Source organism: Chroicocephalus ridibundus, chromosome 22 (assembly GCF_963924245.1).
Source record: "Chroicocephalus ridibundus chromosome 22, bChrRid1.1, whole genome shotgun sequence".
Classification (NCBI taxonomy): Eukaryota; Metazoa; Chordata; class Aves; order Charadriiformes; family Laridae; genus Chroicocephalus; species Chroicocephalus ridibundus.
Window position 1 is genome coordinate 4,494,830 of NC_086305.1, and position 22,574 is coordinate 4,517,403.

General features: G+C 54.5%; 1 protein-coding gene across 4 annotated transcripts in view; it reads left to right on the forward strand.

The window, feature by feature from the left end:
* Positions 1-22,574, forward strand: part of CELF5 (CUGBP Elav-like family member 5) — a 44,764-nt gene that overhangs the window by 17,403 nt on the left and 4,787 nt on the right. For 3 of the 4 annotated variants that reach the window (XM_063357763.1, XM_063357761.1, XM_063357762.1), the window contains exons 3-10: positions 4,790-4,841; positions 12,858-12,986; positions 13,562-13,641; positions 14,642-14,788; positions 20,598-20,742; positions 21,406-21,552; positions 21,769-21,831; positions 21,919-22,002. In XM_063357763.1, the coding sequence (XP_063213833.1) occupies positions 4,790-4,841; positions 12,858-12,986; positions 13,562-13,641; positions 14,642-14,788; positions 20,598-20,742; positions 21,406-21,552; positions 21,769-21,831; positions 21,919-22,002 (847 nt within the window). The remainder of the gene's footprint in view (positions 1-4,789; positions 4,842-12,857; positions 12,987-13,561; positions 13,642-14,641; positions 14,789-20,597; positions 20,743-21,405; positions 21,553-21,768; positions 21,832-21,918; positions 22,003-22,574) is intronic. The other variant, XM_063357764.1, reaches the window with a different exon arrangement.

Sequence of the window (22,574 nt, forward strand, 5' to 3'; positions counted from 1 at the left end):
AGCTAGTTCACCTCCAGAAGGGTTTTATTGGGGGTGTGGTGAAAAGAAATGGTGCATTTTGGCCTTGGTGAAACCAATAGCAAAGCTGCTTCTGGTTTTCAGTAGGGCCAGGAATTTTCTTTAGATCCTTGATCCCAAGCGGGCTTCAATGGTCAGGGAGCATTTCCTTGGAAGAAGGGAGGAAGCCCAAGCAGAGCACAGTTCCCTGTTTCTCTATGCTGACCAGATGCCGGGGGTGGGATGTAATCTCAACACTCGCCAGCGAGGCCTCTCACCCTGCCTCTTCCCGAGAAACCTCTGGGCTCCCCTGGGCTGCAGTGACTCTCCTGCCACCGGGTATCTCCTCGCTGCTCCCTGAGGGCGACGCAGGAAACGTGCCTGCTCTGCTGTGTAGCATGTAACGCTTGGATGGTCAGCGTGGCTTCGTGCCCCCATTGGGCTGGCCAGTTGCTTCCTACCGGTAACCCCAAAGACGACTAACAAAGGCTGTGGACTTGGGAGAAGGACAGCAATGCAAACAAACATTGTCAGAGAGCGCTGTGGGCTCTGGAGGGTAAGTGTGGCTGTGTTTGGAAAAGGGAGGTGTACATCCAGTCGGGAGGCAGCAGGAGTTTTGCCCCCTCCTATGCATTAGCCGTCCGGTGTCCATTGCTCCGTGTGGCTCCAGGAGGCTTCGGGAATCCGGTCCGTCATGGAGCTGACGGCTCTTCATCTGTGATTAGCAGCGGGTAGTAAGGACTGGGGGGGGAGGGACTCAGAGACATTTGTCCCGTGGTGGCCTGACAGCATGCGCTAAGTGTTGATATGATATTCTTCAGGAATGAAAAATAATAATGCTTAGCTGAATAATTTAATGAGGGAAATAAAGCTCAGCTAGTGAGGCAGGCACAGGCTCACAAATCGTTTGCTCAAGTTGTCTGCGTCACATGTGTGTTCACACGTTTGCGTTCTGGGGTGATAAAGGGATGGATGTCTCTGCACGTGCATCTACTGGGCGCTTGGAATTTATGGCAGGCACATCCTGACTCTCTTGGATTCTGTGCCCAGCTGGACATCTCCAGATATGGCTTTCTTAGACTAAGGTGTGTTCTCTGATTACTGTACAGCCTGAGATGATGCCTGGAGGCCGGAAGAATTTGTACTTCCAGACTTCACTGGGCAAGCCAGCAGCGTGTCCTCCCTGCTGTCCTGTTGCTCTCTTTCTCCCTGAGTTGGAAGGGGTGAAGCTTGACCATCCTCTCTGTGTGTTGAGTTCCTGTAGGGGACAGAGCTCTTTGTCTGAAGCCTGTATACGAAATTTAGGACCCCTCAGGGACACTTCTCAAGGCCTTGCGACCTATGTTGTTGAGTCAAAGCAACTGTGGACTCTCTTTGCGTTTGTCGGCTCACACCTCTGCTTGAGAGGCCTTCGGTATTTTGTTCATCTTTAACAGCAACATGGGACTTAGGAGGATTGAAGTGGTGTAGTCCTGTTTGTGGGAGCCTCTGGGTGTCCAGTTCTCCGCAAGGAGGACCGTGCCTGCCTCCGCCTCAGCTGGGACACCTCCCATTTCGGGAAGCAGCAGGCAGAGAATCCTGCTCTTCTCCAAGCCTCTGCATCTGGACAGATTTCTTGTATTTTGTTTTCTCCTCTTTACCCACATCTCTCAGAGCAGATGAAGACCAGCCCAGAGACCGGACCTCAGTTCGGTGGGTGGCTCTTAAAGTCACTCTGGAAATGGGCAGCCCTTGACCGAGGGCTTGGTGTGAGATTGGCAGAGGGGGGGAGTCTTTCTGTGCCTCGCCAAGGCGCTGTGTCAAGTGGGCAAGAGAGAAGCCGTGGCGGCGGCTGTGGGGTGCAGGGCAGCCCGCTTGCTTGGTCTCATCCTGGGCAGCCCCGCGTCCTCTTGCGCCAGTGCTTGCACCTCCAGACTCGCACCAGTGCTAACCCACGTCACTGTGCTGGCATCGGCGCTGGCACCTCTGCCGCCAGCGCTGTCTCGCGGGCATCGTGCCACGGCCCTGCTGGGGGCCCGTCGCTGCGCCGTGGGTGTGGGACCCTGTGGGGCGCGCTCCCCCATGGCGGGCAGGGTCGATAGGGCCAGCCATGGCTCGTCCTCCCGGGGACCGGCCCCGCAGCGCACCCTCGGCTGCGTAGCGGTCCCTGGGATGGGGGGGAAGGAAAGGGCTGGACAGATGGGGAGAGGGGGCCCCCTCCCCAGAGATCGTATCCAAATGTCTCTTTTGTGCAAAGCAGAGGGAATGCCCCCAAGAGCTGGTTTCCATGGCAACCACAAATGTCAGGTTCCATGTGGTGAATAACCGTTTCCATGACAACACCTCCTTTACCCTAGGTGCTGGGAGCCGGAGTGACAGCCCTGTTGGGGGAGGGGACAGGGAGATGTCCTCAGGTACTTAACCCCCCCCCCCCACCGCCTCCCCCCATCCTTTCCTTTCCTTGCCCCAAGCGCTCAGCCCCAGCATCCCTGGGTGGGTCTGGGCTCACGTGGGCCTGTGATGCTCTTGGCTTCCATGGCATCCCTCCCTCCCTCCCTCCCTCCCTCCCTCCCTCCCTCCCTTCCCCCAAATGGATTTGCTTCTCTCAGAAGCTGAGATCCGAGTCTGTCCCTCCATCTCCCTCCCATCTGTTTAGCTTAATCCTGGTTTTGCATCCTGGTTAGAAACAAAGCTATTTCTCGGTGCTGTGGGAGCAGTGGGGAGTGAGGTGACCAGCTGCCGCTCTTGGCTCTGCACTGAGCCCTCTCGTGCGAGCGCACATCTGGGCTGCCCGCCCTCTCCCACCCGGCCTGCTGCCGAAACACCCCCAGCCTCGCCTGGCACGGGCGGATTGCCAGAGGCTGGGAGCAGCGATAGGAGCCCGCTGCCTCTCAGCGGGGAAATCTGAGGCTTTCTGGAGCAATGTCTGACCACATCCTTCTGAAGCCCTGCCCCACGTCCCACTCAGCTCATGGGCAGAAAGAGACGCCTGGTCCTTGGCAGCTCCTGGGGGAGCAGCAGCCCAGAGGCTGGCAAGTGCCAGCGCTGCACATGCCAGAGCCACGTGGCAGCACAGCGGGATGCTCGGAGCTCTGCAAATCTATGCAGTTGATTGGGAGTGGGAAAGGGACCTTCATCCTTTCCCTCTCCCCCAGATGACACAGCAAGTCCTGGGAGATGGACCTGGAGTTGGCATTGCTGCCTCCGAGGTGCAGCATGGCAGCAGCTTGGCCTTCCTTTGGGGAGCTGCCAGCCAGTCTTTGGCTTTGCCAAGCAGCCCCGTGTCACTCCTGGAGGCAGGGATGGTGTTGCTTGGGGCTGGTCCCAGCTTCTGCTCATCCTGCCTGAGATCCACCAGGCAGTGGCAGCCAGCTCACAGCCCCCAGCTGCCCAGAAGCGCTCTCCTGTGCCCAGCGGTCAGGCGTCAGCGGCGACGTGCCATGCCACGGCAGCCCATCACCTTCTGGTTGGCATCTCTGTCCCGTAAACCACAAAGGTACTTCACGGGTTCCCTCCAGCTGTTGTGAACGTGGGCTCTACCTCTGGTTTCTGTCCAGTCTGGCTCAGCCACTGCTTGGAGACTGACAGCAGTCCACATTTTGCGTGCTGGCTTCTAAACACGTTGCAGCTGGTGACTTTTATGGCTTGATTTCTTTTTCTGTTTTGTTGTTGTTGCTGTTCTTCCTGAGGGCGTTTCCTAAGAGAGGGGGCAGATGGTATCTGGACCTGCAACTTGTGCGCGGGTCTTACCTGTGGTATTGTGATTGTTTTTTATTATGAACGTCAGCGACTCAAGCCGCGGTCAGCCTCTGTGGATGATGCTGAGAGACGTGGAGCGAGATGTGCTGTGAATGTGGGAATCTGTCTTGTCCACCGTTCCTCGGAGGAGATTCTGGCTCAGTTAGATCCTGGGAAGAAGGCTACAGCTTGTCGGCTTCTGGGCAGCGTAGGACACGCATAGCTTCCAGCAGATGAGAGTTTTGCCCTGCTTTGCAAATCAGACAGTTAAAGCTGTGGGTTACTTAATGCAGCTGCTCCTGGGTAGAAGTGCTGGAGAGTCCCCGTATCACGTGAGCGAAGCCACCTCTCGGGCTTGTTGCTTGTGGTTGGATTATTGCTGATGACACTAATGGGTGCGAGAGAGGTAAACATCTCTTCGCAACCAAGCGAGAGGAGTTTTGTCACTTGGAACCTGAGCATTCCCCTTGTGGACAGGAGATGTTGCTGGAGAGCAGCGCTGCTCTTTCTTTAGAGCCGCTCTGGTGCACGGAGCTCTGACTGCGTGAGGGGCTGGGGAAGGGCAAAGGTAACGTGCCTGCTTGCTGTACGGCTCCTAGCCAAGTTCAGAGGCAGCCTTTCGTCCCTCCTGCGAGGAAAGTAAGCGACTCTATTAGGTGAGGTGACCATGCCTGCGCTGAGTCGGGGCAGGCGCAGGAAGAGCTTCCAGGCAGCCTCACCTTAGGCCACCCTGACCACTGTCCGGGCTCCAGTCTCGTGGTGATGAGCTGCTTCCTTGGAGCCCTTTCTTTGCCACTTGCTGTGTCTGAGGAGGCAGAGGCTTATGCATGGTGGGCCTTTCCAGGAGAGCTCTTCCCTCCAGGCAAGCAACTGAGCAGGGAAAAGTGCCAGGTTTCCTTTTAAGGAGTCCAAAATCCATGTGGTCCCTTCTCCAGGGGTTTTGGTTGCCATCACGATGTCTTGGTTCCCTTCTGCACAGCAGGCAGAAAGGGGCACTCTGGTGCCACTGCCATTAGCACCATGTGCCAGGCAGATGGGCCAAGCTCTAACCCTCTGCATTTCTCTCTCATTGCAGATGGCGCGCCCGATTCAAGTGAAACCCGCAGACAGCGAGAGCCGTGGAGGTAGTTGTCATCTCTCCTTGTTTCTCCTTTGGCGGCTGTGTGCTTGTGAGGGGGACCAAGCAAAGAGGCAGGGTCCTGACCTGGCCTTCCTCTCCCCGCAGTCTGTGAAGGGCTGTTTGTGTGTGGCAGGGATTTGGGGGGGCAGGGGGAGAGTCTAGGGACAGGTTGGGGAGCCTTCGGCTTGGCACAGCAAGCAGCTGAGAGCACCCCAAGTCCTAAGGGTGATTAATAATGTGCCCACTCCACTCTCCCAGCCCTTTGAGGGTACTCCTCGCCTGACAGTGTCTGCCCCAGGAGGCTACTGAAGCAGGCACGCACTTTGGTCGGCGGCACCAGGGGCCCTGGAGAGCGTAAGCAGTTGGGAAAAGGTTTCTTCGGTCTTATACCCGATCAGCCCAATAAAAGCCAGATCCCTGCAGCAGTACTGGCTTTTTAACCTGTTCAGCTCACGGCTCCGCAGCCGATTCTCCTGTCTGCAGCTCCCTCCTCTGCCTCCCCGTCGCTGTTGGACTGTATCGGCCTCTCCACTCCCGGTCCTGCAGCAGCCCCCATCACACTGTCAGGGCCCAAGTGCTGTTGCAGAAAACAGCGTGTGATGGGGAAATAGCGCCTGAAGGGAAAGGATCCTGAGTTAGGCCTGAGATGGAGGTGCTGTTAGCCTGCAGGGGACCAGCTTGGTTAAAGCAACACATACTGAGTGGTTCACAGCTGGAAGACTGGGAACAGGAGAATCTCTCTTAATGTAATGGAGAGCTTACAGCAGCTCCGATGCCTCCTCCAGGTGGAGGTTTGCAACTCCAGCCCTTTCCAAATTTATGAACGTGTTTTGCTGCTTTTCCTTGTCTTAGCAATACATTTCTTTTCCTCTTCTCTCCATTCCTGCATCTGCCTCTCCATGCCTTGTGCTGTTGGTGTTGCCTCTGAAAGCAGTTTAGTAGTGGGGAGGGAAGAATTTGTGTGAGACTGTTTGTCCTTAGGGCAGCGTATCCTGCATGCTGTGTTTAGATTTGGAAGGCTTTTGTTTTAAGTTTTAAGGGGTCACTTCCAAGCAGTTTGTAGTGACTTTCAATTATTGCACTGACAGGGACATGAGATATATTTTATAATATTTTATGTGAATGTGTGATCCTCCTTTAAAAAAAAAAAAAGCTTTATTGGTTTAAGTCAGATCATTTTTTCCAAATAGAATCCGTGACTTTTCGTTGTTTGCTTGAGGGATGAGACACCTGACTTTTACTGAAGTCTGGGCGTTTTTATTCCCTTGAGCTATACTGGGAATCCCAGACATGCCGCCTGTAGACATGCTCCTTTTGAAAAGAACTGTGGCTTAAGCCTCCAAAGAAACTAGCATGCCTAAACCACGTAGGACTGGATTCATCTCGCCTTACTTCAGCCCCTGGGTTCAGGCTTGAATTTAAGGTGCTTGTCTGTATTATAGACAGTAAAAAGAGACCAGTGCCTTCAGGGTGATGCCACTCTCTCACTCTTGACACCGATATTAGGAGTGGATGAGCTGTCCTTTAGAGGTGCGGGCAGTGGAGAGAGGAAGCTGGCTGCTCACTGACACCTCATATTGCCTCTACGTACGACCATTAGGTGGTCAGTCCTTCCCCCGCCACATTGATTTAAAAAATTTACACCCCAGATTTCTAATTAATTCAGAAATCGTGTAATTGTATCTGAGGTTATTCCTAATGAGTCTTTTTTTTTTAAAAAAAAAAAAAAAAGGCCTAGGAGACCAGGAAAGCATTCGCCACTCGTAGCAGTAACTCAACATCACAAAACCGTTACGTGTACGCCGTGGCAGATCCCGTGCACCCTCCGGCTGTAAGACATGGCTGCGTAGCAACCCTCCCAGCCAGCACGGAGACACGGGCAGATGCGCTTACACACATACCCCTGCGTGCGTGGCTTTGCAAACACATGCATGTGTCTGCTTGACACACGCATTCATCACAAATCACAGACTCACAGAACGTCGGGGTTGGAAGGGACCTCTGGAGATCATCTCCTCCAAGCCCCGGCCACAGCAGGGTCACCCACAGCAGGTGGCACAGGAACGCATCCAGGCGGGGTTGGAATGTCTCCAGAGACGGAGACTCCCCCACCTCTCTGGGCAGCCTGTGCCAGGGCTCTGCCACCCTCACAGCAAAGAAGTTCCTCCTCGTCTTGAGATGGAACTTCCCATGGGCAAGTTTGTGCCCGTTACCCCTTGTCCTGTCCCCGGGCACCACTGAGAAGAGCCTGGCCCCATCCTCCTGACACCCCCCCTTTCAGTATTTATCAGCGTTGATAAGATCTAAAGATCTAAGACTAAAAAGCCCCAAATCCCTCAGCCTTTCCTCCTCAGAGAGGTGTTCCAGTGCCCTCAGCATCTTGGCAGCCCTTTGCTGTCCCCTCTCCAGCAGTTCCCTGTCCTTCTGGAACCGGGGAGCCCAGAACTGGACCCAGCGCTCCAGCTGGGGCCTCCCCAGGGCAGAGCAGAGGGGGAGGATGACCTCCCTCCACCTGCTGGCCACCCCCTTCTTGATGCCCCCCAGGATGCCATTGGCCCTCTTGGCCACGAGGGCCCATCGCTGGCTCATGGTCACCCTGTTGTCCCCCAGGACTCCCAGGTCTCTTTCCACAGAGCTGCTCTCCAGCAGGTCACTCCCAACCTGTCCTGGTACATGCACACGTTTACCTTCAGCAGTACCACCCGTGCACAGCTGACGTTCCTCCTGCATTAAGCCCTCACGCAACGGCCGTAAAAACAGACCAAAGAGACAATTCAGGCTGCGAACAGAGCGTCCGCTGCAGCTTTGTTTTCTGAACAGTTTGTGTCTCTTTGATGAGTGCGACTCTGGAATCTCTGGTGTCTAATACTAGGCTGAGGTCATTTCTGCAGCCTTTCTTTTGCCAGTGGGGCACTTCTAGGGATTCTGTTCTGTACACAGCCACCTAGTATCACAAAATGTGTTGGGACTTGATGCCTCAGCTCCTCTGTCAAATTGAGCTGAAATAGGCCAACAGGTTGAAAAACAGGAGGATGATTTGGAGGCAAGCTTCTGGTCAAGGCACTGGACTTTGAAATCTCTTAAGTTTATGAAAAGTGGCACAATATCTAATGACTGCAAACATCGGGGGATCAGCTCTGCTTCCCATGGAGAAGGTCGTGGAGAAAAGCATCCTTTGGAGTCCGAGCACCTTCTTCCCTCCAGCCCATGGGCCTTGCTTCCTTCCAGCTTCATGGCAGAGCTCAGAAACGAGGAGCTCCCGCAGGATCCATGCCAAACTGGAATTTTGCCTGAGGCATCAAGACAGCACCCTATATTTGTCTGAATCAGGTGGTTCTTTCCAAAGGTTTCTGTTGTGATGCTCTACTTGTCAGGGAAGTGGATGAGCCAGTTTGCGGATACGGGAAGAGCCATTCCCTATAGCAGTAGCCCCACACTGGCAGGAGCTAAAAGAAAGATTTGGGGCAGGACAAAACTGCTTGGACTAGGAATTTATCAAGGGAACGGTTTCATGCATCAGTGAGGCTCTGCTCTGGATTATCATTGAAGGGAACCTCTTTTATCCTCTCTAGGGACTGACAACTCTCAAATCAAGCACCCTGAATTAAGTACATGAAGTTAGAGCACCAGAATTTGTCTCCTGGTTTAAGAGATGCTAATTTTTGGCCAAGCCCCTCAGGAGCTATACGGGGATGTCTGGATGCTCGGTGTTACTGCATCCTGCAGAAGGAATTCACTAGTAAACAGATGCCGCCGGCATTAGTTCGGAGGGGGACCTGTGATTCTGGCACAGGCTTTGTCAGCTCTTTCCTCCTTTTCCTTACGCCTCTGACGTGAGCCGGGGCAGGGGGGGTGCCAGGAGGAGATGGAGTGAGGGGGCAGAGGAGCTTGTCTGTGCTTCTTGCAAGACCCGGAGCACTCTGCTGCACTGATGCGATAGGACAGCTAGCCCGAGCCCATTAGCGCTGCCTTAGAGACGAGGAACCTCTCTGCATCCCCGAGGAGATTTGCTTTGTCCCATCCACAGCCAACTGCTTGCGCAGGCTTCCTCCCTCTCCCTGATCCTTGGTGCTGACAGCTGCTGGCCAGATGACCTAAATCCACCGGGTTTAAAGGGGAGCAGTGTCCAGTGCTTGTGTGCTCTCCTCTCTCTCTCGTGGCCAAAGCATTCAGCCTTAACCCCTCCTTTGTTCCCATGGTATCTTCATCAGCAACCTGCTCTGCACTGGCCCTCCTCCCGCTGCCTGGGTGACTGACTGTGCCCGGAGCATGTTTCCATAGGAACTCAACAGTCGGAGATCAGAGACAATTTTCCTGGTTGCTGGACGGCATGGGAAATTGCCAATCAGAGGGTGAAAAACAAGAGCTGGAGAGAAAGCGAAGGAAAAACGGCAGGAGGAGGGTGTGCTGTTCCAAGTGGGGGAGAGAAGATCTTCCAGCGCTGCAGGAATCCCTGCTGGGGAGCCGAAGGAGCCAGCGACCCACAGCAGTGGCGTGAGGATGCCAGCTGATTTGGGATCGACCGCTTTAAGAGCGGTGACAGCAGACATCAGGTGAAAGGGCTGGCAGGGGTTTGGCCCGGTTGTGGAGAGATGAGGCAGCTTGGTCATTAGGGGGGGAACACCACTATTTGGGAAGCTGGCTTTTTCTTTTCTTCCAAACTCGAAAAAGAAAAGCTGAAATTCCCACGTAAACACCGGACTTCCAAAATGTTCCATCACTGAGCCCTGCCAGACAGCAGAAGACTGGCAGTAAAACCGCGAGAATGGAGACTGGCATCCGCCGTTTCAACGGACCTTTCCCAAAGCCCAGGGTAAAGAAAAATGGTTTTGATCCAACAGAAAAGGTACGAGGATGAAACCAGATGAATTATCCGGGAAATTTCAAGACCCTCTGAAGGAGAAGACAACTAGTTAACTCACAGTTTAATGTTGATTTGATTGTAAGTGGACGAGGTTCCTTTTTGGTCAGTGCCTCCGTTGCAAAGTCGTGGCCTCTTGCATCCATTAGGCTGTTGCTTGGCGGAGGTTTAAGCTTTGGGTGGCGGTGGTAGCCATCAGGTCTCTGCACCGAATTAGTCATCAGCCAAAACTGGAACCACTTACCTGACTGGTTATCCACTGGTATCTCCACGGGTTATCCACTGTCCTTCTGCAAAAACCCCACTTTCCACAAAATCAGATCCAGAAGCAAAAGGCCAACGTTACAAAAGTAAGATTACGTCCGTGAAGCTCTATGTTCCCCCCACCTAGAGTTCCAGCTTTTTAAATTTCTAATATAACTGGCTTCCCCCTCTTGACACCCCTCTGCCACCCTGACCCAAACAGCCAGCCAGGGCTTCCTAAAGAGCGAGGTAAGACCATCGAATGCATTTCTGGCTGTTAAGTCTTAGTCCACAATCATTTGCCTGTTAGTTCAAAGCACAGAGGCTTATTTTACGCCATCTGAAGTCAGCGCGAATATTTCCCAGTGTGTTCCTCCCCTTTGCTGATGGGTTTTTTGAGGAACTCCGGCCGTGTTTGCAATCCAAAGGCGGCAGCGTGGGGCACGGATCTGAAATAAGGCCTGGCTGCAGCTGCAATATAGATTCAGGGTAGAGGCAGGGGGGACACTGCAGAGCTCGTGTCCCCTCCCGTAGCCAAACTGGGATCGCACACGGCACCAGGTAATGGGAGCACAGAGCTACTGCTCCTTTAGCTTCCATTCTCCTCTCCAACCTCCCAAAAAATATGTTCCTGACCAGTCCCGTTTTTTTTTCCAGTCGGATTTTTCACCTTCTCTATGTGCTATTTTTCGGCTGCTTCCCCCAGCGGGATTTCTGAGCTGGCCCTTGGGTAGGGGCAGATCCCGTCTCATTGCTAAGGCAGCAGCTGTGCAGCACCCGCTTTATGAGCTCCTGTGCCTTGGCCGGGGATTGTCGGGCGTTGCCAGAGCACTAAATTTTGGATGGAATAATTTCAGCTGAAATAGTGCCTCCAAAATGCAACCATTGTCCTGTGGGTGCAGGGAGCAAGGTAGCAAGAATCGCAAGGAAAATGGAAGGGGATGAAATTCCCCCAGGTTTAGTTATCCAGGGAATCGTGAAAATGGGGAAGCTGGGAAATTTGGCCATTAAAAAATACACAAGGCCATGTATTTCAGCCACTTCCAGTGATATAAATCAGGAGTATCTGTTTGGGACTGGGTAAGAGCCTTAGATGCAGCACTTTTAACCCTTTTATCTGTGGTGGATTGAAGTGGCATCTGTGTTGCATGTACGTCTGGTGCCCGGTGGGGAGCGGTGCCTGCGCCAGCTTGTGCTTGGGCTCCGTGGGGTGGTGCAGCCGCGCAGAGCAGCTCCCTGTGGCGCCTGCATGGTGGAAGACTGCATCTCCCTGCCGTCCCTTCTCGCTCACCGAGGACGTTGGTTTGGGAAGGCACCTGCTGGGGCTGGGTCAATGTGCAAGCATGTTCCCGTGCATGCGTGAGCCTGCGTGCTTGCCCGTTAACGTCGTGTGTGCGCGCGCGCCTGCTTTCCTGCGAGGGAGCGTTGGCACGTGTAGATACCTCCTGCATGTGCTCCCAAGTGTGTCTGTATGCGGCAGAGCAGCCGGGGGAGGGGGGGCGGGCAGCTTGCTCACTTGTCCGGGTGGGAACCATCCTCTGAGCCAAGGGGAGCAAGGAAGGGGCTGGGGGGAGGCTTTGCCGGCAGCGTGAATGTGTAATGTGTCATCCATCCCTGCCGTACATACACACCACCACCCCTGCAGCCCGCTCTGCTGCTGTAGCTCCAAGACCTGTTGTTTTTCAGGTCACTGCACTCTCAAACAGTTAGCAGCTTCCTTGCTATTTTCCCTGACGTGCGTCACATTACATTGCTTTTGTTTGAAGCCGGGTCCTCTGACCCTGTCGCTAACAATAAGGGATCCTCTGCTCCTCCCAAGCCATATTCTGACACGTTTGCTCCTATGGGTCATGTCTCCCCATGCACGTTTGGGGCAGCGGGGGAAGGTTAACTCTGCAGTTGGCACAACCATCTCCTTGCAAAAATGGAGGTTGGGCTGGCGTTTAGGCTGGGATTTTCATGTTGTGCTGTTTTAATAGCTGTTCGGAGCAATCTGTGGAGGACGTTGCCCCAACCACTGCTCGATGTTTGTGCTGGATGGGATGGCATCAGGCTGTGTGATGGGCCCCTGGGTGTTCTGATGGGGGTACAGAGGGGGAGAAAGCCCCATGCACCTTTTTTCCCACCTCCGCACTCGACCATCACAACAAACCCCTTCTCCCTTCTGAAGGAGGATCCCAGAAGGACCCTGAGCTCAAAGTCCTGGATGCGTTGGCCAGCCTTCCGGCCCTCTGCCAGCGTGACATGGGTACGAAATGCCCTTGGAGAGGGGGGAGTGGGGGCCACGGAGCTGTTGGTTGGCCCTCACCCAACTGTCTCGCATTTCGCTGGGCCTGTGGTGAGGCAAACCTGGACCCAGGATGCCAAGGGTTTATTTCCAGGCCTTAGAGGACAGCCCGGTAGACATACTGGTTAGACTGGGGTAGGGAGAGGCAAATTGAAGCTGAGATGCTTGGTTACATAGCAGCTGTGGAAACGGTCATCTTGGAGAGAAGGGAATGGAAACAGAAGCCAGGGGTCCAGGAATTTATTCACCCTGCCTGGCTTGGCCTCCTGTATTTCCTAAGGGACCTCTTGAACTTCACATATTGTTCCATAAGGGTATAATTGCCCGGGCAGTTTTTCTTATTACCATTTTTGTCGGATCATTCAAAGGAAAGGCTAATGAATGAATAGAAGGAAATTATTAATCTTTTGTTTTCCTTTGGGGGAGGTAGGACAGGGGAAGCCACAGAAACCTTTGCAGGTGTGAGGAGCTTGGGAGGACCCTGCATACTCACCTCTGGAAGCATTTCAGCAAACCATTTCCATGCCAGGCATGTTTCCAGCACCTAGGCTGTTCTGTGCTTAAGTGTCCCTATCCTCCTGCTTTGGACTGTAAGCCTCATAGAAGGTTGATGTTTCTGTGTTTGCCCCTAGGGGACAGGAAGCTCTTTGTGGGCATGTTAAATAAGCAGCAGTCTGAGGATGACGTGCTCCGACTCTTTGAACCATTTGGGGTCATTGATGAATGTACAGTGCTCCGCGGACCTGATGGTAACAGCAAAGGTGTGAACCCCTCTGTGTGTTGTGCCCCTTCTCCCTCCTCTTCAGGTAGCGCTTACCTACCTCACCGCCTGGGTCTCCTTTCCACCGGGGCGTTACTCCCCTGCCCATCTTTAGGGGAACCCGTATCACGGGCAGGGCAGGAAGAAGCTGCAAGGAAAGCCTGGGGAAGATGGGGAAGATGGGCAAGAGACCAAGGTGAAAGGAGAGGGAGCAGAGCACGATGAGTGGCTGAGCTACGGGGATCGCTGGTGAGCCTTTGGGCCCGCGATTTCAAATGTTTGTACCCACAGTTAGGAGTGCATAGAGAATTTGGGAAAGTGGTAATCGGGGGCAAGGGTGAAGATGGTGACATCGTCTATAGAGTATAGCATCGAAGTAACGATTCGAGACCCTTCCTGTGTTTTCCAGGATAGAGGACTTGGGATGAGTCATCCTTTTTGTTCCCTGCTTTCTTGGGGTGGCTTTCCTTTGCCCTGCCCGAGTTCCAGATACTGTCCCTTGCGTGATGTTGCAGGGGGCCCTTTCACGGCAGTCCTGTCACTGCAATCTCCTGTGCTCTTTCTGTCCCTTTCCAGGCTGTGCTTTTGTAAAGTTCTCATCTCACACAGAGGCTCAGGCAGCAATCCACGCACTCCATGGCAGCCAGACAATGCCCGTGAGTATAAGGCCAGGGTACCTACCCTCATCCTCTTCCCATCACACCATTGCAGGGACCTCCCCTCACTGTCCAAAACCATGACAGGTTCGACTGCGGTTTCCAGCTCGCGTGGTTGTGGAGGGTGGGGGGGTGTGTGTGGGGGGTGTGTGTGTGTGTGTGTGTGTCCACATCCGTGCTCTTGTATTTGGGAACCATCCTGTCTCCTGGGCTGGTGTGTGTATCTATGTCCAGACTGACAGTGACAGCTATAAAGGCTAAACAAAAGAGAGCCGAGAACCAGGCCATGAATTTGGCTCAGAGGCGGCTACCTGGAGTAATTCAAAACCGAGCAGGGTGCGAGCTAACAGTTCAGCGATGTGAGCAGTCAGGACTCCCACGTCTGAGCGCACTCCCCGCCTTCTCTTGTTCAGGCAGTCGAGGAGGCCTCTGGGGCAGGCTGGGTGTGGGGCGGAATGCTTTGTGCATCCTGTGGGGCTGTGTAGCCGCAGCTGTGCCTTCGTGTGCAAGTGGAGCTGCAGTCGTCATCTCGTCTCTCACAATCTCTAACCTGGATTTGGGGCACCTTGTGGGCAGGACGGTGCATTGCTGCAGCCGGGGTATTTCCAGCTGCCAGGAGCTGCTCAGCCTAGCCAGCCGAGCTCATGGTGGTGGAAAGATGGTGCTTGTGGCTGACGGTGTCCTGGGTGTTCCCGCCTGCACCTTGGTGAACACAGACGGGGATTTGCGCACCCGCTTGCGCAGCTGTGCAAGGCCCAGGGTGTGCGGGGAAGGGGGGGCGAGGGAAGGGTTGGATGGACGGATGGATGGGGAAGGGCACAGCCCAGGCTCCGAGCAGCTCCCGAGCGCGTTCACACCAATATTTGCTCTTCTGCTCCTCTTCCCGCTCCTCTCTGCTGCCTGTTCTGCCCCATCCCACCTCGCCTGACTGCTGACTCTCTGGCTGTCCCACACCTCTCCTCCTGCCGCTCCTCTCTCTGTCTCCTCTCTCTGTGCCCAGGGCGCCTCCTCCAGTCTAGTGGTGAAGTTTGCTGACACAGATAAGGAGAGGACCCTCCGTCGTATGCAGCAAATGGTGGGGCAGCTGGGGATATTCACTCCATCTCTCACCTTGCCGTTCAGCCCATACAGCGCCTATGCGCAGGCTGTGAGTATCGCGCGTGTGTGCGTGGGGAAAGGCTGCCCTCCTGGCTATGGGGCAACACCGTACCTGAGCTGGGAGACCACCGGCGGCTCTCTGTAACACGCGGGAAAGCTTCCCGGCACCCGGGAGTTGTTCCTGGCTTCAGTTTCTCCAGTCAGCAGCCTAATCTTTGTGCATTTCTCTCCTGGAAGGGGTGACAGGAGAGAGCTGGGACCTTCTCAACGTGAGGGTGGATTTCGCTGGTGCGGTGTAGGCTGGCAGAGGTGTCTGGGAACAGGTCAAGCATGACCCAACGTCTTTCCATCTTGTTTTGAGAACAGCTCAGAGCCACGATTCCTGGGTGATGTCTGCCAGACATGACAGTCTGCCAGCTTGTGAACTCTTCCTCAGGGTCTATGGCACAAACGTGTGTGTCTCTGTTTTTGGAGCACCGCGAGAGCCCTGCACCCGGCTTCGTGTGTTTATTTCTCTGCTGAAATTCTCAGGAGGGCCCTAATCCCCCCAGGGTTTTCTCTCACGGGTAGCGTGACCGTGGGGTTTGCAGGATGCTGGAGAGGGAGCTGTGGGTAGCAGAGGGCCAGAGGTGTTCCAGCAGTCTCTGACTCGTCTGGCAAGACTGGCTGTGCTTTGGCTCTTGGTGAGAGAACCTCATTGCCTCGGATGGTGGTGATTGCCAACACGGAGGGAGGTTCCCAAACTCAGCAAGTCCCTGATCAGCTGTGGTGGAGCATCTTTTGGGTCTTCTTGGTGACTCTCACTTTCAGGTCTCTGCTACCAGTTATAAAGCCCATGGAAGGAGGCTCAGAAATTCATAGAATCATAGAATCTTCATGGTTGGAAAGGACCTTTGAGATCATCGAGTCCAACCGTACACACACACACAAAAAAAAAAAAAAAAATTGCTCAAGGCATGAGAGGTCCTTGTGTCAAACAAAGAACTCAAAGGTAGATACTATTACCAAAAGTAATTTTGCTGGGAGGGGAACGCAAATAAACCTGTGTTTCTAATATATATGGACACCTCTTTCAGCTCTGGCTTCAGTGGCGACTTGGTGTGGCTGCCTTCCACCTGCGTGACAGAGGAGGAACAGTTTCTCAATTGGTGGTGGTTTCCTCTCAGAGAATTCCCCGAAACTGCCAAATGCCATTTAAGTGTGTGGCAAAAGAAAAGAGGCTCCATGCCGCTGGGCAATTTTGGAACTGTCAGGGTTTAACCCCAGGCACCAGCTAGGACCGCGCCGCCGCTTGTGCGGTTGTCTCCTTTCCGCCCCCCGCTAGAAGCGTAGAGAGAAGAGGGAAAAAAAGAGGGGAAAGGAAAGGGAAAAAAACTCGTAGGTTGAGATAAAGAGAGTTTAATAGAATAATAACAGAAAAGGGAAGATAACAACAACAACAATAATAATAATGGTAAAAGAATATACAAGATAAAGTAATACGACACAAGTCGCTCTCCCCACCCTGTGAATTGGTTGCTCAGCTCCTCCCCAGCAGTGATTGCGGATCCTTCCCCTGCCGGCCAACCCCCATTTAAGTAGTGAGCATGACATCTACGGTACGGAATATTCCATTGACAGTTCTGTTTTCTGTCTGTGCTCCTTCTCAGCTTCTAGGGGAAGCTTAAAACAAGTCCTTGACTAGTATAAATACCACCTAGCAACACCTAAACGAGTCTGCATTACTGACATCCCTTTCAGAGCAAATCTGAAAACACAGCAACCGCTGGGAAGAAAATGAACTCTATCCCAGCTGAAACCAGGAACCAAACGCAGAATTTGTCCAACGCAGGTTATTTGATTCTTCTTGTGTAATGAGGCTGAGAACAGCTGTGCCGTTCCAAGCTCCAAGGCTTCCAGAAGAATGGTTGAGAGGGGAGGAGCCTTTCTGACCAGTATCTCTTGCCAGCACCAGTCTTTTCTCTCCAGCCCCGTAATCCGCAAGCCAGCTCTACCTGAGGTCTAAGGTTGTAGCTTCGCTCAGCTGTGGGTCAGCTATGAGACGAGCATTCTGCCCTACCTTCTGCTCTCATGGAGCTGGCGCTAACTCGGGCACAGTAGGATGGAGAGGGAGGCAGGAATGGATCACGCGGTGAGGTTATGGTGGCAGAAAGTGCTTTATTAGCTTATGGTCCAGGCTGTGTAAGGAAGGAGAGTAGCGAGAGCTTCCAGACTTGATCTTCGAGTGCCCTCCAAGCTTCCGAAACTCCTACTGATGACAAGAAGCCAGTCAGGCCCAGAATGTGCTCCTTGCTTCTCTGCATCTTCTTTCTCCTCAGTTGTGTCTGTCAGTTTGCTGCTTTGTCTGTGATTCTTCACTGGCCGCCTTTATTTTGGCTTTCCCCTTGACTCAAGACTCAGCCCGTCTCCCGCTGTCAGGTTTTTTCCTCCTTTTCCTTCTCCTTTCCACTGGTTTTGGTTCTCTCTCCTCCTTTCTGAGGCACTGACCTCACACCTGATTGTTTCTTCTCTTGTGTCATCCCAGTCTTTAGTCTCCCTTCTCCTGGAGGAGAGATCCTGGCCAGTTCTCGTATGCATACAGCGTCCCCATCAGAGGGAGAGGGTATCAGCCCTTGGAAATCCCAGCTAATATCTCTGGAAGCGGGGACAGAAGGGAGGGATTTCCTTGCTGAATCTCCTAACGGCACCTTCAAAATGTCCTGCCACGGGCAGCTTTTGGGAGCTGGAACCTCTGGTACGCCCAGGGCTCGAGGGAACTCCAGCGCAGTTCCTGCTTGCGTGGTGCAGGGCTTGGAGAACCCCCAGGGTTCCTCACGGGCCCAGGACACGCAGCTAACAATCATCGACGTGGTGGAGTCAGACCGAGAGGAGCGAGTGCTGCCGGAGCGAACTCCTGCATCACAGGCATTGCTTCGTCCCTTCACAAGTGAATAAGCCAACAGCTTTCTCTCCCTGTCCCCACGGGATTTGCTGCCTCGCCAAGGCAAAGCGGTTCCCAGAGGCTCTGGCCTAAGAAGAATAAGTTTGGAGCTTGGGTTGTTTGGGTTTTTGCTTGTTTTTTTTCAGTTGGATGTTTTAAATTAATTGCATTTTCCTATAAAAACTACCTTAAACATGAAATAATCACAAACTATATCAGGTCTGCAGTTATTCTGATCTATTGAAAGATACAAAATATTAAAAACAGTCAAACAGTACAAGTTAGCTGATACTGTTTCTACAAAGAGTTCTCACACTTAGCTGGGAAATGTGACTGAGCATCTGGAAACAGTTTATTTCAGTGCTTAAAACAGGTTTTGATCCCAGGTGCCCCTTCTTCCAGTGAAAAGTGAGTATTTCCTTCATTTCGGTTTATTCGACAAGTTGAATTAGGTCAGATGGAATCAGGGAACCGATTGGAAGCTGAAAAAATAATAATCTATCGATACGAAAGAGGCCTGAAGTCTTAAAAAAGCAGCCAGTGCGATTTACTAACTGCTTGTAAGGCTTGAATATTTCTTGTATTTCATAAGTCGGTTAGTTCTAAGCAGAAAACGTAGTTTGTTCACACAGACCCCTTTTCTTTCTGCTCTTATGGTTCATCACGGTGATTTTATTTAAGTAATGAAGACAATTTCAGCATGCTAGTTCGGTGCACGGGCAGTCGGATGCAGGTCTTGTTCCAGCCAGAGCCTGGCACAGAGAAAGCATTAATGAGAAAAAAGAAAATCAATATTCATCTAGTAAGTAAGAAATGCCTTGGTTCCTGCATCCTCAAATGGGGACAGGGTGAAGATAGGAGTAGACGTACGCGCAGACTGCTGGCCACAGGGACACCTTCCTTAGCCGAGTTTTGTGCTCTCAGGCCACATTTTGCTGTAATCCCGGTGCAGGGTGAGCGGTTCCCGGTAATGTGAGCGAATCCTGCTTGAGGGGAGTCACTCCAAAGACTGCGGCAGCGAACAGATGAGATTTCAGCCCAGTTGCTTTCCGGAGTCGAGCAGTAGCGAAGCCCTTCGCTGTCGGTCCGTCCTGCCTGCCTGCAGAGACCCTCTCGGCCGCCTGCCTCGGCGTGTCCCACCTCTGCTCCGACTCCGACAAGGGCTCTCCCCTCTCTCAGCGCTGCCCTGCAGAGTCACTTCCACCCCAGCTGCTTCGCCTGTGCCAGGTTACAGACACAGCAGCGCCATGAAATCAGGCGATTCCTCTTCTGTTTTACGCAACAGCAGTAATGAGCTTCTGCGTGGAGGAAATTAAGAGAAGGTTTAGCTAGCTATGAACTTTTTAGTTTCTAGATTCTCCAGCTGAGGATCTGGTAACTGGCCAAACTGTCTTACTGACGCAGCCGTTTGTGGACGAGGCAGGCTATTTGAGTGGTCTGTGTTTCTGTTGCAAAGCAGACAGTGGCGCGCGGTTGTAGTTACCTGTGCTTTTCTTGGGTTTTGCCATGTGCCACCCCCCAGCTCCTCCGGTGGAGCTGCAGAGTTTCTGGCGAGCTGTGCCTGTGCCTCCCCTGCTCTTCTTGCTCCACGGCGACGACAAGGCTTATGAAGGGGCTGGATAATTTTGCATCCAGAACTAAATCTTTGTTGCCGCTGCACTCTGAGCACAGTCCGATTTGACCTTACGCTCCAGAGCACCAACTGATGGCCAAATAAGACCAGAAGGGGTTTTTTTTCCTTCCTCCTCCTAACCCTCCTCTCAACCTCGCGTCCTACCCTCCCCACCCCCCTTCTTTTGGCATTGCGGGTCTTTGCCCAGCCCCGAGTGTCAGGGGACCACAGGAGCTGCCACCCCCAGCCCCGGGGTGCCGGCCGCTGCCAGAGGAAGGCCTGGGCCCCATGGATCATGGGGCAGATCTCCGATGGCCAAGCAGTCCCTCAGAGCTGGGCTGGGCACGGTGCGCACACCGCAGTGAGCTCCGCGTCTCTCCAGCAGCACGGCCTCCCTGCTGAGGCTGGGCAAAAGGAGAGGGATTTGGATCCCTTTCCTCGAGGAAAAGCGATGTTATTTACTACCTGAGGCTGGGCAAAAGGAGAGGGATTTGGATCCCTTTCCTCCAGGAAAAGCGATGTTATTTACTACCTGAGGCTGGGCAAAAGGAGAGGGATTTCCATCCCTTTCCTCGAGGAAAAGCGATGTTATTTACTACCTGAGGCTGGGCAAAAGGAGAGGGATTTCCATCCCTTTCCTCAAGGAAAAGCGATGTTATTTACTCCCTGGCGCTGTCCCGGGAGAGGAGGCAGCGCTCAGAGAAGGGGCTGGGGCTGGGGGGAGACGTTGCTGTGCCCGCCGGGGCGGTGGGGCCCGTGGCGAGAGGGAGCTGCTGGGTGCCAGGGGCGGCCCTTCCCCACCGCAGCCGCTCTCTGAGCCCGAGGGGCCCGTCCCCGTGGCCCGGCGCTCGGCGGGGCGAGCGAAGGCCCCTCGGGGCTGCTGGCAGGCGGAGAGGGCGAGGGCGGGCGGGGGGGGCTGTGGCCCTGCCTTTGCGGAGGACCCCCCCGCCCGGCCCTCGGGGGCTTCGGCGCATGGCCGGGCGCGGGGGGCGGCCCCCGCAGGCCCCCCCTCGGGGCCGCCGGGCGCCGCGACCCTCAGCCGGGCGGGCGCGGGCCTCGGAGGACGCCGCCGCCGCCGCCGCCCGCCGCGGCAGGTCCCGCCGAGCCGCGGGAAGCTCCGGTGCCGACGGCGGGATCCCGGCGACCCCCAGTGGCGGCTGCGGGCGACGGCGGGGCCGCAGCTCCCGGCCGGAGGCGGCGGCGGGGGAAGGCGGAGGCCGGGCGGCCTCCCCGAGCTCCGCCCGCCCCGGGGGCAGCCAGGCGTCCCCTGAGGGGAGCCGGACCCCCGGCGGCGCGGCGCCCTGACGGCGCGGTCCTGCCTTGCAGCTGATGCAGCAGCAGACGACGGTTCTCTCCACCTCCCACGGCAGCTACCTGAGCCCAGGCGTCGCCTTTTCCCCTTGCCACATCCAGCAGATCGGCGCCGTCAGTCTCAACGGGCTGCCAGCCGCTCCCATCGCACCGACATCAGGTGAGGGGCTGGCGCGGGCCGGGGTGCGGCGAGTCCTTCCGAGCCTCCTGCCCCGGCACTCAGCACGGTGCTCGCACGGGTCAAACAGTTCCCGCATCCCTCCGGGCTCAGCGTCTGGATTAGGCCGCTCTTTTCTACCAGCGCAGGCTCTGAGGGCAGCAGTCCCTAGCGCCGCGCAAATTTCTGCAGCCTCCCTGACACCCTCCCGTGTTCAGCACATGCTCTCTTGCCCTTCTGCTGTTCCTCTCTGCTGCACGGTGGTTTTTTTCCCCCCTTTGATGTCATAAAGAAAGAGCAGGTTCCCAGGATTGCACCTGACGGAGTATACCGCCATCCCACAGTAATAATATCAGCAATAAGTCACGTCGGGTTTGACCCCCTGTCAAGAAAAGGGCTCTGTCGTGCTAGATGCTGTGCAAACCTGGATTAAAAATGCTCCATCCCAAAGCTCTGACAGCAGCCAGGACTAGTGATGCTACGCCCACTCTTCACACTGGTGCTGCCTCTAATTTTGTGAAGGCTCCAGCACTGATCTGTCACCCCCACGTGCCGACTAGAAGAAATAATGGCTTCGTACACAGCAGTTTTGCCGGGCAGATGGAAGGAGGCAGCATGGGCTTTGCAGGACCTCGACTCTCATGGGACTCTCTTCTTGCTCTACAGGGCTACATTCACCACCTCTCCTGGGAACAGCAGCCATGCCAGGGCTCGTGGCACCCATTTCAAATGGCTTCACTGGAGTGGTACCGTTCCCAAACGGGCATCCAACCTTGGAAACAGTTTACACCAATGGTCTTGTGCCATACTCAGGTACGGAGAGCGGGAAAAAAAAAACATCCAGAGACCTCAGGAACTGCAGTTCGTTCCTCTTTTCTGGTTTCCCCATAGAGAACACTTTGTCTAGCTCCCTACCAGCCAGGCACTGAGACTCACTTGGTGGGGGGGTGTGGGATGGGCCGGGGGAGAGACACAGGGAACACGGGTGGATTCCCTTTGCTCTGCTTCTGATTATGCGCTTGTCTGCAGCCCAGGGCCCTTCAGTAGCAGAGACTTTGCACCCAGCTTTCACAGGAGTTCAGCAGTACGCAGGTACCAGCTTCCCTTGAATCCCTCAGGCCCTTGCGTGGCTGCCCAGATCCTCAGGTAAACAGTTTGTTCTGTCTCCTTGGAATACAGCTGTGTATCCAACCACCACCATCACCCCCATTGCTCAGAGCATCCCTCAGCCACCTCCCATCCTGCAGCAGCAGCAACGAGAAGGTGAGGATCAGGGTGGGAGTGTGTGTCTGGGGGGGGGGCGGTGGGATTTGCGTAGCTCATCTTCTGCACCACAGCACCAATGGAGAGGAGATGGCACTAACCTTTGTCCGCCCTAATCTTTAATATTGGAGCTGGGTTACGGAACCAGCTGTGTCTCTGCAGTGAGCGGACTGGAAGGGGTCAGAGGACGCCTGTCACACGTACTTTTTGCCAGATGCTGCCAAGTACAAAGGGGACAGCAAGCACTGGAACACCAAGCTTTGACCCCCAAAGGGTATATATAGAGTCAGCACCTTCCCTGCGCAGGCAGGGGAAAAGAGCACTTCCTCCCCGTCGTTACTGGTGCCAGAACCACACTGGTACCAGTCAAACCAGCCTCTCCAACGCACTGTCCCCTCACTCTTCAGCCTTCGTGAGTTTGTTTTTCAACTTGTTTCAAAACTGGCCTGGACAGAATGTGAAGGCAAAGGCATTCTCTGTCTGCTTTGTATAGCAGGTGTCAGTGAGGGAACGGCTCCTTGTGCTCGTCAGGCTCACGGGGAGCAAGTGAAGGAGTGGGCAGGACCAGGTCA